Source organism: Phasianus colchicus, chromosome 4, assembly GCF_987193195.1.
Source record: "Phasianus colchicus chromosome 4, bPhaCol1.hap1.1, whole genome shotgun sequence".
NCBI lineage: Eukaryota > Metazoa > Chordata > Aves > Galliformes > Phasianidae > Phasianus > Phasianus colchicus.
In genome coordinates this window covers 21701514-21715730 of record NC_143439.1, presented here as the reverse complement: position 1 = coordinate 21715730, position 14217 = coordinate 21701514, and the positions used below count along the sequence as shown (strand labels likewise).

Below are 14217 nucleotides of genomic sequence, written 5' to 3'. Positions count from 1 at the left end.
GTGTAAAGCATTGCTGTTAGTTTGTAAATGGATGAACTGTAAGCTGATAGATTAATAAAGTCCAGTCAAAATTCTAGTATTTTGTAAAATATAAAAAGAATTTTTCCTTAAAATTTTATGGTAGTTTGAAACCACAGCTTGAATTATATGTGTGCTTCTTGCATCTTTGATGCCATCTTTAAATGACAGCAAACTTATGCAGCAGTAACAAAAACTGACCTCTCTCTTCTGAGGCTGAGAACTGCTCCAAAGGTAATGCCTGCTATTTTAATATGTTGGCCCGCAAAATCAGAGACATGTAGGTGGTACGACAGTAGAGGTTGAACTTCCCACCAGTATTCCATTACATTTTGTTGCCGTGTGACAGGTGGCAGCAGAGGAAGTGCATATGAAGCAAAGGGGTGGAATTGAATTGCTCCGTGCAGAAAAAATGGCACCCACTGGCATTCATTAACACTTTCTGAACATATATGGAGACCAAACATTGGATGTGAGCACAGTGAGGTAGCAGGTGGTGCATTTCAGCAGTGGCAGTAGTGACAGTAGATCACCTCCATTAATGCGGATTGTTAGGAGCGTGGCATGCAGGCTCCTGTGCATCACTGGCAAAAAAAAAATGCATACCTTGTGGTGGTGACTATGTTGAAAAATGGCATTTTGTAGGTGAAAATTTGTACTGTTAAGTAGTGTTATTGTGCTCTTTTGTATCAGTTGTTGTTTCCATGGAAATAAATAGGAGAAATTACTTTCAGAGCAATCTATGTAAAATCAACTTTTGGAAACAACAACAAAAAAAAAATTCCTGCTGTTTTTTTCTGATTTCTTGCAGTCTGCAGAACATTTTCATTGGACATTTAATGATCTTTACTGTTCGCGCCTTTCCCAACTTGCTGCAATTTAGGTTCAGCTAGGGAAACCAGCACCAGTTAACAATAGTAACTTGCAGAGGAATATAAAGCAGGAATATATTGAATGGCTTCACATTTTGTTCTTTGAATTATATGCTGGATAGCCAAAATCATGCAAATGCATGAATAGTTGCTAGGGGTCTTGTATATTGTAAATTACAATTAAGTATTAAATATTAGTATTTGTTTTTCTTACCTTGGTCTTTAAAATTTAGTACTGCATTCTTTAGATTTAGCACTTCTATTCTTCTATACTTCTATTATTCTATACGTACATTCTTTAGATTTAATAATGCACTCTCAAGCATCAAGATCATTACTTACATTTTCGTGGCTTTGCTTTCTAGGAGAATCTAAACAACTGAGATTTAAGAATACTTAATAAATCACTTCTTTAGATGCTTTCTTTGTTAAATCTTTGCTGAGTTTTTCTGATGTACTATCAATTACATAAGCTACAAATGAGCAGGGGAAGAGTATGTCATCAATTTGTTTATAAAATCAAGATAGTATCATCTCTTAGGCAATATTTTATTAATTTTAGACTGAATATCTAAGATGAATTGTCAGCAGGGGAAAGATTTACATATTCCAGCCCAGGAATAAATTTGAGAGTAAATAAAAATCTGAGAATAAGTCTTTACCCAAATTTAGTCAGAACCTGTGCTGAGCAGTGTGTGAACTTTGTGTTCTCTTGCTTGATTTGCTGTGTAACCTAACTAGTGTTAAGAAGGCTGTTTTATATAATGAATTGAGAATGTTTAATACAAATTATTGAAGAAGCTAAGTTGTTTTCTCACAGTTCATACTGATATCACGTAGTTTTCTCTTACCCCTAATTTATTCTTAAAAGTTGAATAGGTAGAGACATTACTGTATTCAGTTTTCTGCTAATTTTACTGAGAAGATAGAAAAGTCTGAAAAAATACTTGATGACTGGAAAACTGTTCAGCATTTTGAAGCATTAAGTTAAATTACTAGATTACCTCAGAGGTGACACAACCAAAACAAATTCCAGTATTGCTGCTTCAGAAACATTTTGCAAGCTTTATCCAAACTTCATTTTACCATGCAGAGATTTTAGAAGCTCCTAATGTGTGATGAGTGCTCAACCACCTGTCTTCACTGGGGTGGATTGCCAATGAAGCAACACTTTCAGTATTGATTAAGGTGGGGAAAGAGTTTTCATAGTTTCCCGGGTACCCTTAAATCAATTTGTGTAAAGCCTGATTGATTTTCTGCAGAACCACAGTAGCGCTGGAAGTTGAATTCTGCTCGAAGCAGCTGTTTTATGCATTCTACCCACTGAAACAGTGTCCAGCTTAATCAAATTCAAAATTGTTTCATTCTGAAAGTCTTGCAGGTTTTCACGTTTGGACTTGATTAAAGATGTAATTTATATTGAAAATGAGTACTACATAGTAAAAGCACCGTTTGGGAAAGGAATTCAAGTCCTGCTCATCTGAAGACCTTGAGTATTGTTTTGGCCATGCCATATTGCCAACCTGCAAAGGAAAAAAATGGTTCTTCATTTTACTTGGGTTGCTGGGAGAATGAATGCATTTTTAAACACTTAGGTGCATAACTGTGGAGACAGTAGATAACACAAACTTGAAATGTTATTCAGGACAATCAACTATATCATTTCCAAAGTCTTAAGTTGGACAAAAAAAGTTGTTTCCTTGTGACAAATTTATTGTACAGTCACAATGCTTACCAAGCACCTGTATTTGAATCTGAGCCCACTGGCCCCATATGCTTATAAGCTCCCCACAGTGTGAGTAATCTCTTGCTTTAGATTTCTGCTTGATGTCTCTGGCATCCTTCTGATACACGAATACCATTCTGTCACCACGAAGACTTGCAATTTGAGCATGCTGTCTCTTTTGTCCCATGTCCTAGGCAAGCACTGTAGGACAGATTTCAGTGTTATTTGCACAGAATTCCATGAGATAGTCATTTCTCTATTCAAAGAGGTGCAGTTGTTGAAGCAAGCATGGATGCAAGTTTAGGAAGAATTCCAAAACTAATCTTTTCGTTGTTTAAGAAGAGTAATAAATATACATCTTACAGAAGTAATAGTGCCTAGTCATGTAGATAAACTTTCATTTCTCACCCATTCCCTGAGAGAGCTAATATTTGGTGTGTCCTTTCCTTGCCGTGCTGCTGTGGGGCACCATGTGAAGAACATGAGATCTCCACTCAATGTCAGCTGCCCCTCAGCATGTTGGCTGGCTGTGCATTTTATTTGTTCTGTTTGCTGTTCTATTCCAGTGCTTTCTCTCTGGTCCAGCCCCTCACGTAAACATCCTCCAACTTTGACTGCTTAGTCCTAAAGCCTGTCTTGCTGTAGCAACGAGAAATTTGATACCAGGTCTTCCACAAAAGTAGCAGAACACCAGAGGGCAAAGTCCCCCTAACAGTAGCCTTGTAATAAACCCTGTGCTCAGCATGTAGCTCCAAGGACAGTCCAAAAGACAGATAAGTCCTGCATTCAAAATGCAGTCCATGGGAAAAGAAAGTTATTTAATAGAATTAGTGAATTCTTTTTGTGGGATCTTCCCATTCATTAATTTGAAATTGCCACTCTAATTTCATCTTTTTGTATCTTTGTATGTAGAGAATTAGGAAATCAAGCAGTCCTTGCAAATGGTCATGACAACGTTATAGAGATGGATGTGTTTTCTCCAACATATCACGATAGCAGTTATGGGTATGTGACTCTAAGCATTTGCATGATGCTAACTGTTGCCACAGAAGGCAAAATGTGATATTTTTTCTAAAGCCTGTTTGCAGTGGTCAAAAAAAAACCCATCCAGAATAGACTTTGTTATCTCTATATCTTTTTTGGTTGTTTTTTTTATTATACTTAAAAAAAAATTGTCATATAGATTCATAGTAAATGAAAGTCAATAAATTTTGACTGCCAAATGTAGTCACTTTCACTTAAGAAAACAGAAGGACAGTGGTGGTTGTATTCATTCTCTGTCCTGCCTGATTCTGAAGCTGATTATTTGCATGCTTTTCCGTTTGTCTGATATGATCCTTAGTTTGTAACAACTTCCTATTTAGCAAATGTTTATGTTAGAAATATGGTGAAGTACTATTGTAACATAGGCAATGACCAAATGAAGGGTTGCTTTTTTAAATAGAATTGTGCAATTCATCTGAAACAAATTTGAGCAGTTGGTTTGAAATTTGAACTACTGATTAATAGATATATATATGCAGGCACGTACTGCTGATATAAAGAAAAAAAAAAGAATTCCATACAAATTAACATTTTAGTTCATTTAATCAAATTCTATTATATAACTGTTCCATGTCTGTTTATTTTTTCATTAATATCTGTCCTCTGTTCAAACTGCAATTTGCTTGTCGTCTATCAAATCAGTATACACAGTTTCTAACCCACCCCATCCCCCCGCCCCCCCCAAAAAAAAAAAATCCTGACAAAGCAATGTAATTTCTGGTGAATTCCAGGCTGCTAATCATCACAGTATGTTCAGTTTCAGAAAAGAATTTTTAATCATATTTACCTTTTTTTTCTCCAGTGGTAGGATAAAAATGAGTACTTTGTCCAAATTCTGTTTTGCTAATTTTAAATCTTAAAATATAAAAAAAGGTGAGATACTATTTGACTGAATTGAGGATTTCTGCATCAGCTTGCTAATAATTAATTAATCTGTAAAATCTATTGACACCGTACATTGATCTGCTTCACATTCCAAGAAACTCTTAAAATTTCCCTTAGATACAAATTGAAATCGGCTGCAGTAAGAGAGTTGTGTGTTTAAATTCAATTAGTTAATACTTTTCAGCAAACTCAGAGATACTGCAAATATTTGCAGGAAGGCTATTTTTTGTTAACTAAAAATATTAAGCATACTGTATTAAAAAAAAAAAAAACAACAACAACACACAAGCTAAATGATACTGTTCCTGTAGATCAGTGCCATGGAATACTGATTTGGATGTGTAATTGCTGAAGCAGAGTTAATGGAAACATGCCTGGTTTATGCTTTATACGTTTGCAATGGGACCACCAAATGCAGATATTTTGGCAAATGGGGACTATATTACAAGAAATTCTTGTTGGTTTATGCTAGTTCAGGTAGCAGTACAATGAAATTTATCTTGTTTGTGATCCCTTCACTTTGAAAATTATGCTAGTAGGAATCATTTCGTGGCGTGAAAGTTGTCCAGAGATAATAACATATCAGTTCCAACGCATAATAGATTTGAAACTGCAATATGCTTTCAGCATGAAAATTCAGTTTATCAATCTTGCTAACATACTGTGTCACAGCTAGAATCATTAATATTTGTTTCTCCGCTTTCATGTCGTGTGTGTTACGTTATGGTATAGTATTTCTTAGTTTGTATGAATGTTAATCTAATGAATTTGACAATTTAGTGTTAATAATGATAGTGGGAAAAGACATTTTGCATAGAAATTCTAATGATTCATATGCCTAGATCTTAGGAATAGTTGTTTATAGCTTTGAGATATTAGTATTTGTGTGCACTATGCATTAATTATCATAATTCATCTAGAAATCTCAAGTTATTTTAATGGTATGTATTGTTGGCTTTCCTTGGAATGGTCGCTCTTTTCCCTAATGTGTAAAAATGTTTGTATGCGTCGTAACAAATCAGTTTAGCTTGAAGTAAAGAGCCTGCTTTTCTTTTACCTAACATCCCTCTGAGTTACCGAGGTATCTATTAGAATCTGGGAGAAGAAAAGATGCTCTATCAATGAATGACTGTATTTAGATCTCTTGCAGAATCTAAATAAATCCTTTATATTTCCAGTTATTTATAGAATTGCTTCATCTGCTGAACATTTAATTTTTTACAAGGATAGGATCTGGAGACCTGTTGTACTCAAGAGCCTTATTTCCAGGGATTGCAAAGACTGGTGATATTTTTCATGTGCTGGGGAGGATGTTAAGGGAGTTCAATTTAAAAAAGTGGCCAGATTGTTACAAGGCCATTTTGAACTAGATTCAAGAGGGAAAGAAGTCAGGAGCACAGAGTAGGGGGAGAAATCTTGATGTGTCTGGGCACAAAAGGAGTAGATGTAGCTGTACAGATGGGTAGGCTGGATTAGTTCAGGAGAAACTAGTTTGCTGGGCAAGGTAAATGCTATAGCATTAGGGACTGAGTAGGATGAAAACCAAAATTGTTCTGTGACCTTTACTGTTTGTGAGTGCTTACGAAGCCCAGTCCAGTAGCACGTAACTCATCACCTGTAAGATAGTCTCAAGATAATGAGAAGCCTTGGCTGCTGTTGTATATTGTCGTAGAAGAGAAGCTAGGAGTAATCACACTCGAGACTTTCTATCTGTGGTGTTCTTTGTCAACAAAAAGCTTTTCAATACAATCTCTGAATTTTCTTCCCAAATTAAAAAAAAAAAAAAAAAAAAAAAAAAAGGAACCACGTTTCAATAGTAAACTTGGTAAAAGACAGTGAAGCAATAGTAAGTTTCTTAAAAGAGTAAGAAACAATGAAGATAAACATATAGTAAGTTACATGTTAGAAGTTAACATCTGTTTACAGTTACATGCTTGCAATTGAGCATGCCATCCCAATCAGTGCAACTTATGTTGGATCAGAAGATAATTTCAACAGATTCTGTGAATTCTTTCAAGCACATCCAAGTAAGTAAGAAAACATTACCAAATACTGTGACAAAGCCAAGACCTGAATGGCTTCATAATGTCAAAATCCAAGGTCTCAGTTAATGTTGGTTGTGCAGTGAGAAGTCCAGCTCAAAAAAAGGCATCAGCAAAAAATGGATGTTGTTATTCAGAGATTCAGCAAAGCAGAGGATCCTGTCTGAGCACAAGGTGTGATCCTCTGCTTTGTTGAATCTCTGAATGCTGATCCCTCAAGTCTTTTTGCAGATTTTGGTATTTTGCATATACGAGAATGTGCAAGTGTAGTATGTAAGTTCCCAACAAGGAATCATAAGAGCCTAGAAGATAGGAGTGATATGTGCATCACATGTATGCGTGGAATTGCTGGGTTGGTGGCAGTGGCTCTAACTCAGATTATGACAGTGCTGTCACTGCAGTGACATGAATCTGGCTGTTTGAGTGACTGCTGGTAGAGCAGCAGTGGCAGCATACAGTTCAGAATGGATTATCCCAGGCCCTGAATTGCAAGGGAGCTGCAGCTATGGACATCTGTAAGTGAGCTGAAGTTCACAGATCTGTGATGATGGAAACTTCAGCCTGCTTGCAGCTTGAGGCAGAATGGGATCCTTTCAGCCAGTGGCAGAATAATATTTCACTTCTTTAACTTCTCTCTGATTTTAGCTCCTTTTAAAATGTCCAGTAGCCCAGTCAAGTCTTCCTACTGCAGGTGAAATTTCAGCTTCTGAATTAAACTGTTGGGTAAATATCACAGCTCTGAGATTCTCTCTTGAACCGCATTTGCTTTTTTGAAATTGTCTCAGTGTGTATTTCAAGGCATTTGCAGCAATTGCTCTCTCAGATTACTGAAGACAGCAAAGATACTGAAAGAGATTAGATGAGTACTTATGTAGTGCCTTTCTTCTTTGATTTTTTTTTTTCCCCTGAACGCCTAATTTATTCAGTGTTTCAAGAGAGGAAGTAGTTGAGATTAGAATTCTTAATCTCAGAGACCTCTGTCTCAGTTGAGATATGATTCCAGAAGAGCAGAGGACAAGATGAGGAACTGTAATATAAATCCTTATGCTCACTTGAGCATTTCCAGTCCTCAATGTAAAATTCAAATTCTTTCCTTTAACCTCCCATTCTTTGAAGAGATGAGAATTGAAGTAGCACAGGCATGTCGCACCCACAGCTTGGCCTAGCCCAGCTCTTCCTGTGCCATCATGGTGGCAGCTCTGCCATAGGCACACAGCCATTGCTTAGTACCAGCTGGACGTGTCAACAGTAGTGTTTGGGCTCAAACCAGGGCATGGGGATGGCGGCAGAGGGGCAGTCTGACAAATTGGCTTCTGACATGGAAGTGCGGATGAAGCAAAGGGATGAAATTGAATTTCTCCATGCAGAAAAATTGCACCCATTGACATTCAGTGATGCTTTCTGAACTCTTCTGGAGACTGAACAGTGGATGTGAGTGCAGCGATGCAGTGGGTGGCACGTTTCACAGTGGCAGCAGTGACAATCAGTCACATCTGCTGGCGCAGATTGTTATGAGCACAGCGTGCAGGTTCTTATTCATTGCTGGTGAAAATGCACAGCTGATGGTGGTGACAGTGTTGAAAAATAGTGTTTTGTAGCTGGGAATTTACTCTATTTAATAGAGTGTTATTGTGCTCTTTTTATCAGTTGTTGTTTGGAGCAACCTTGCAGATGCGGCCCTGTAGTGTTCACTCAGTGTGGCCCAGACAAGCAAAGTTGGACACCCATGTGTAGCACAAGTACTGTCGCTACCCAGAAATTCGGGAAGGGGCTGTCAAGGCTGTTCCCTGCAGTTGGTACCGCCTTCTGAAGTGAATATCAGCAATAGTGATAGTGGCCACGTCACTTACTGTAACCTAGGTGGAAGTCAATTTGAAAGTTAGACTTTTAAGAAACCCAGAAGAGGCTTGTAAGGAGAATTGAGTCAATTCATATTGTTTGAGCAGTATATGAATCTAGTTTCTCTCTCTTCTGTAGAAGAGGCAAGTAATGGGACTATATTGCAGAGAAGAATATGAGTAACTAAAACTGCCAGCTTTCTTTGTTTGCCCATGCAGCATCTTTGCATCTGATTCCCCTGCTCACTTCTGAACACAAAGTACAGCTTAGCATTGTTTGTTTCCCTTGCTCATCATTACAGAGTGCAGCATACAGCAGAGAGGAGCACACGAGCAGACTCAGGACAGCCTGATTATTCTGATTCTTTTGATCCTAGGTGTGTGTGTGTATATATGTATGTATCTCAGTGAAGTGAAACTCTCTTTCTTGGGAGAGAGCAATCTGCCCTAATCTGAATTTGGAAGAATTATTACTAGGATGTTTACAAGTGCCATGTGCATACTATAGCTCTGTATTCTTATTTATGCCACTGAGAATGCGGATACTTTGCAAAAGGAGAGAATTATTCCTGCACTCCTAAAGACAAGAAGCTTTGGACTATAGCTTTCAGAACCAATTGAGGTGTACTTGTGTCTGGGTTTCTGTTGGAAGCTTCTGCTGCAGGTTTCCATGCCTCATTTCTCCGGTCTTTCTTTAGCACCAGCCAGCAGTAACCTGTCAGGGAACAAATGTGGAAGAATACACAAAGACTAAGGAAGACACTCTCAGCCCTACTAGTTTTTTTCTTTCTTGGCTTCCAGACTTTCGTTTGTAAAGAAAGTGGGTCCTCAGTGTAAACTCAGCCAAAGTCAAGCAGGTGTTACCATGTGTAAAGTGTTTCTCTGAAACATTTGAATAAGCTGTAAGAAGAGGCTTATCTCCAGTTCCCACAGATGTTTCCTCTGTTTATGCATATGGATAATAGTTTTCCTCTCTTTCTGTCTTTCTCCCAAAGTTTGATCATGATTTGATCTGATCTTGGAGCTGTTTCTAGGATTATGATAGCTTTAATATTGGCTCCGAAAAAGCACAAATTCACTTTTCTTTTTTCCTCTACAATTTTTATTGCAGTTCTGCAGAGAAAACAAAATAAGACATTCACAACATAATGTAGTTTCTGTGTTGTCTTGGATTTACGTTAAATGTGGCCATGTGATTCTGTGGAAGTCAGTCATAGAGTGGTGCTAAGGGCAAACACCACCAACTACAAGGTTTCATCTCAGACAAATGTTAACAGAAGATGAAGACAGGCATAAAGTGCTCACAGAGAAACAAAAATCCAATTCCTCTTAGAGCCTACTGGGAATGCTGATCTCATGCATCAGTGAACCAGAGTTCATATGAGACCTAGCCAGTAATTTCTGTTATCTCTTTTACATCTTCTTTGTAACGTCAGTCGGCAGAGATTAATCTTCTCGTTCCATCTGCTTCTTCAACTCAGTGCAAGGAATCAGATTTATTGATGTGATCTATCCATTAGTGAACCAGGCTGAGCTCTCTAATGTCAAATAACAGGTGAGGGTCATGGTCTCACTCAGAGAATCCAGATCCATCCAGAGTGAGTAGGGTCTGCCAAGAACACACCAGCCAGTAGATGCAGTGCAAGTGATTGATTGCAATCTCAGACTGCTGTTTTGTTTTTTTTTCCTCCAGTTAATGGTTTTCTGTGTCTTCTGACGGCTAATGTATCTGGTAGGGTTTTTGTAAGCAGAGAAAGAGCATGGCAATCCATTCCTGGGAGGGAAAAAATCAGCTGGTTTGGCTTAAGGAAAGTCAGGGGGAGATAAACACAAAAACTTACATGAGAGTTGGATCAAGGTAAGATATCTGCAGCCAAATGCAGCCGTTACTCTCTTAGAGTTAATTCCTTAAGATTCATTGATTTTTTTTATTTATTTATTTATTTATTTTATGATAGTGGCAAATAGAACACTCAATCTTCATAGAGATAGATGCATGTTATCTCTGCTTGTGTCAGGAAGGAAGCATTCAAGATAGAGAACGAGAGATTCTACACCTCAGGAGTCTCTGCTATCTCTTGTCTACTCTCTTTGGAACCATTAGAAAAATAACAAGATCTGCTGTAGGTTCCCATGTGTTTGCTAGCTTACATTGGCTTTGTGTGCTGCCAAAGTTTTATACAAGGTGCTCCTATACTTTCAAAAAGTAGGATTACTGATTGCTGCTATTTCCCAAAAGGTAAATTATGAATTGCGACCATTTTTAGACAAAACCTCCAATTCTATTTTTTGTTCAAGTCAGCAAGCACCACAGCTTTATTCAATTCAAAATAGATTAATTACAGTTTTATTCTAACACATTCAGTAATACCATATATGAAATTCAGTAATACCACTATAAGAAACATCAAAATCAAGCCATTAGTATTACTATCCCTTTCTGAGCAGTAAAGTCATATCTCCTGAAGTACTGGTCCTGAAATTTATATCACGAAGACATAAATTCTCTAAAGTGTACATTTCTCTCAGTGTGCGTTCAGCTGAAGTATTTTCAACAGAAGTTTTTTCCACCACTTGAGGATATCAGAATATGATTGATGTGTACCCACTTTTAGGTATCTAAGGTGCAGATATACTGCATCATGCTTCTGAGCGAATCCAGTGTAACAGATTGAGGACTGCAGCAGAACAGATAAGAACATTTACCTCAGCTTGCTTACAAATTTATTTCTTGGTGTAGTAATGTCCACAGATTCAACACTCCTTAGAGGTGAATAGATATTTTTTAATAGAAGGAGCTAGTGGCAGATTTGAGTTAGTGTTTGAGGGGAGATCAGCCTGTGTCCACAGTATGAAAATGGGTGTGCTCATTTCACTAAGTGGTTAGCTTGTGATTACAGAAGACAGAATGACTTCTTCCTTGATTGGAAAAGTCGAGTAAAATGCAGTGATTGTGCATCCAGCAGTAATCTCCTATGCTGGCAGTTGCCTGTTACATTCAGGTTTTTTCCTCAAATCACAAAGACAACAAAGGAGTCAAAGTTATGAGATTGGTGGCCTTGTTACTTAAACAAAGTAAAATTTCAGAGACTCACAGATATATTCACGAATTTGGAGATCTGTTGGTACCGAAAGGTAAAAGAGTCATATCAAAAAATAAACATTAGGGAAGGGTTTTCTTACTACTTTCTCACTACTTGTCAGTTTCTGTTCTGTTGTCTTCCAGATGTCGGTTTTGTTGTATACTGCACCAAAACAGCAGGTATCTGAAAATAGCTTTTCTCAACTCCATAGTTGCTTTTGCCTGACCCTAAATCTTCCCTATTTTGCTTTAAGCAATTACTTTTTAATATCTTTATATGTTCTACTCTAGAAATAAAATGAATCGAAGAGTAATTTTATAGAAATGTTGTTTTTATGTACCACAGGGCAAACACTACATACTCATTATAAAAGAACAAGGGAATGATCGGTTGAATTTAAATTGATGGAAGAAAACACATTTTGACACAATGCATGTTTAGTCTACGCAACAGAATACCACAAGACTTAAGTAGGAGCCTGAGTTTTGGACAATTTAGAGACAGCGAACTACTACTGGATAAGTTGTTTGGAAGACTTTAGTTCTGCACTTTGTATTGTCCTCTTCTAGACAGGATGTTTTCTCTGGTAATCTACCTTGCCGTTGTAAGGATTCTTTCTGCTTATTTCCCTACTACTAAATACATAACTGTTCTCCATCAAGTAGGAGATCTTTTTTCTATACAGTTTTTTGAAGCAAACTAACAAGCTTGTGTTACCACCTGTGCTCATAGGAGACTTCCCCATACGCTGTTTTTCAGCCAAAGACCACTTCAAATTCCCAGGAAAGGGAGAATGTCTAAGAAAAAAGAATGACTTCTGCATTGAAATCTTCTGAGCGTTAGTGTTTCCTTCCTCAGTGGTCTTCCTACAGTGGTCTGTAATGACTAGAAGAGCCATGTGGAGTTAAAACCATCATGAAATGATTAGACAATAATTGGGGCAGTATAGAAGACAGCACTACAAGAAAGCCTCAGTCTGTGTTGGTATTTTGTGTGCAGTGATACCACATGGTTTCCTTTTCTAATCATGGAAGTCTTTCTATTCAGAAACATGACCAAACTAATTGATTTTTTTGCATTCCAGATTCTTTAAGTGCGAATAGTACATGACAGTACATAAGGTTCAAATATATGGGAAGGAGGGATTTGGGTTTTTTAAGGACATATATTCTAAATATGGTTTTATTCTTAATTGAAGATATTTTATCCTTAAGGTGAGGAGTGTTTTGGTTTTCACAGAGCCTGGTGGTATTGACCTTTAACCTGTGACAGCAGTATCTGGTCACCATCATAATCTAAGTAACAGCACTTCAGGAAAATATCTCTGTCATGGTAATAAAACGTGATGTATCTTCTGACATGCCTAGAGGAGTTCAGAAGAATTTCACTGGACCTTCACATTTCCTTGTTTAGTATGAATTTAGAATGTTGTGACAGACTTTCTGTGAGATTCTGCACTTGGTGTACTTGTGCTGCATAACATATGCTGATACAAAGCTAAAACAGTGCTTAGAAGGGTGTTGGAAAGGATAAGATAAGCTCTTTCATATTTTCCAAATGTCTATAAAGCATTCTATATATGATGTCCAATACTAGAGAAATCATAACTGCAAATCACCACAAACCTTTTGCAAGTTGAAGCAATCTTGGTATAAGCTAAAAAACTGATGTACCTAATGTAGATGTTATGTTATGAATGTTAAAAATATTCAATAATTTTATAAAGTTTGTGAGCAACATATTTAAAGGTAATATAGAATAGCCCTTCTTGTCACAGATACTTTTTTGGTATAATGTCTAAGTTTCTGGTGTTCTGGAATTTAGAGTCTTCCAAACGTGTTTATGTAACATTGCATTCATAAGTGTGGAGTATCTGTTTTATTCTGAACTGGGGTGAAAAGTCTTTGTCAAAGTTATTCTAAATTGTATTTCCATTGCTGGGCACTGTGCTACCTTATGTCGGAAGTATTTGGGTTTAGGGTTTGAGCCTCACTGTCCTTGAATGGTTTTGTAATCCATCTCCATTTCTCAGAGGCCACAGTTTTAATGTAATCTTTCTGCCTAACTCCTGGGTTTTTTTATCACTTTCTTCCCATCCCGCTTTCCTATTTACTGAATTTAGTAGAGACTACTTCAATTTTATTTGCCGTAGAGGAAGTGGCAGCAGAGAGAAAATCTTATTTGGTGTGAATTCTACCCCCAGCTTGAGGAGGAAAAAAAATTGTATGTACCAGTTCCTTGTACTGAGTTAAATTAAAAGCATGATAATTTCATTTTTATTCAGAAGCTCCTGTCCTCTCTTATTAGAGTTTTGGTACTGTATTTCTGTCTCTTAAGAGAGGAAAGTTTAGTACGATGTCTGCACATTGTGAAACAAGGTGACTTCCCAGCTGTCTTTGCAAGCAAAGGATTAGTTTATGACATAACTTTGTATTTTACCGCAGAGCTGTGATTCATAACTTTTAGGTACTAAATTTTTTCCCTTTAAAATGTTAAGATTAGCTGCACTTTTTAATAGAAATACTTACTGAATTAGTAGGTGGAAGTATATATTGAATAAACATTGAAATAGAACATTATTTGCTTCAAAAAGTGAATTGAATAACAGTAGAACTAGCTGGTCTTGTAAAATAGTTGCAGGATTCAGTGGAATTTTGTACTCTTAAAGCTTTAATAAAATATTTTAAGTGCTGCTTACGGAAGATCTAG

At 37.1% G+C, this 14217-nt stretch overlaps 1 protein-coding gene across 5 annotated transcripts in view; it reads left to right on the top strand.

Moving 5' to 3' along the window:
* TENM3 (teneurin transmembrane protein 3) overlaps positions 1 to 14217 on the top strand; it is a 583022-nt gene that overhangs the window by 449618 nt on the left and 119187 nt on the right. For 3 of the 5 annotated variants that reach the window (XM_090138905.1, XM_090138904.1, XM_090138903.1), the window contains exon 8: positions 3529 to 3621. The exons of the other annotated variants lie outside the window; for them this stretch is intronic. In XM_090138905.1, coding sequence (XP_089995031.1) covers positions 3529 to 3621 — 93 coding nt within the window. The remainder of the gene's footprint in view (positions 1 to 3528; positions 3622 to 14217) is intronic. 5 annotated transcript variants of the gene reach the window in all.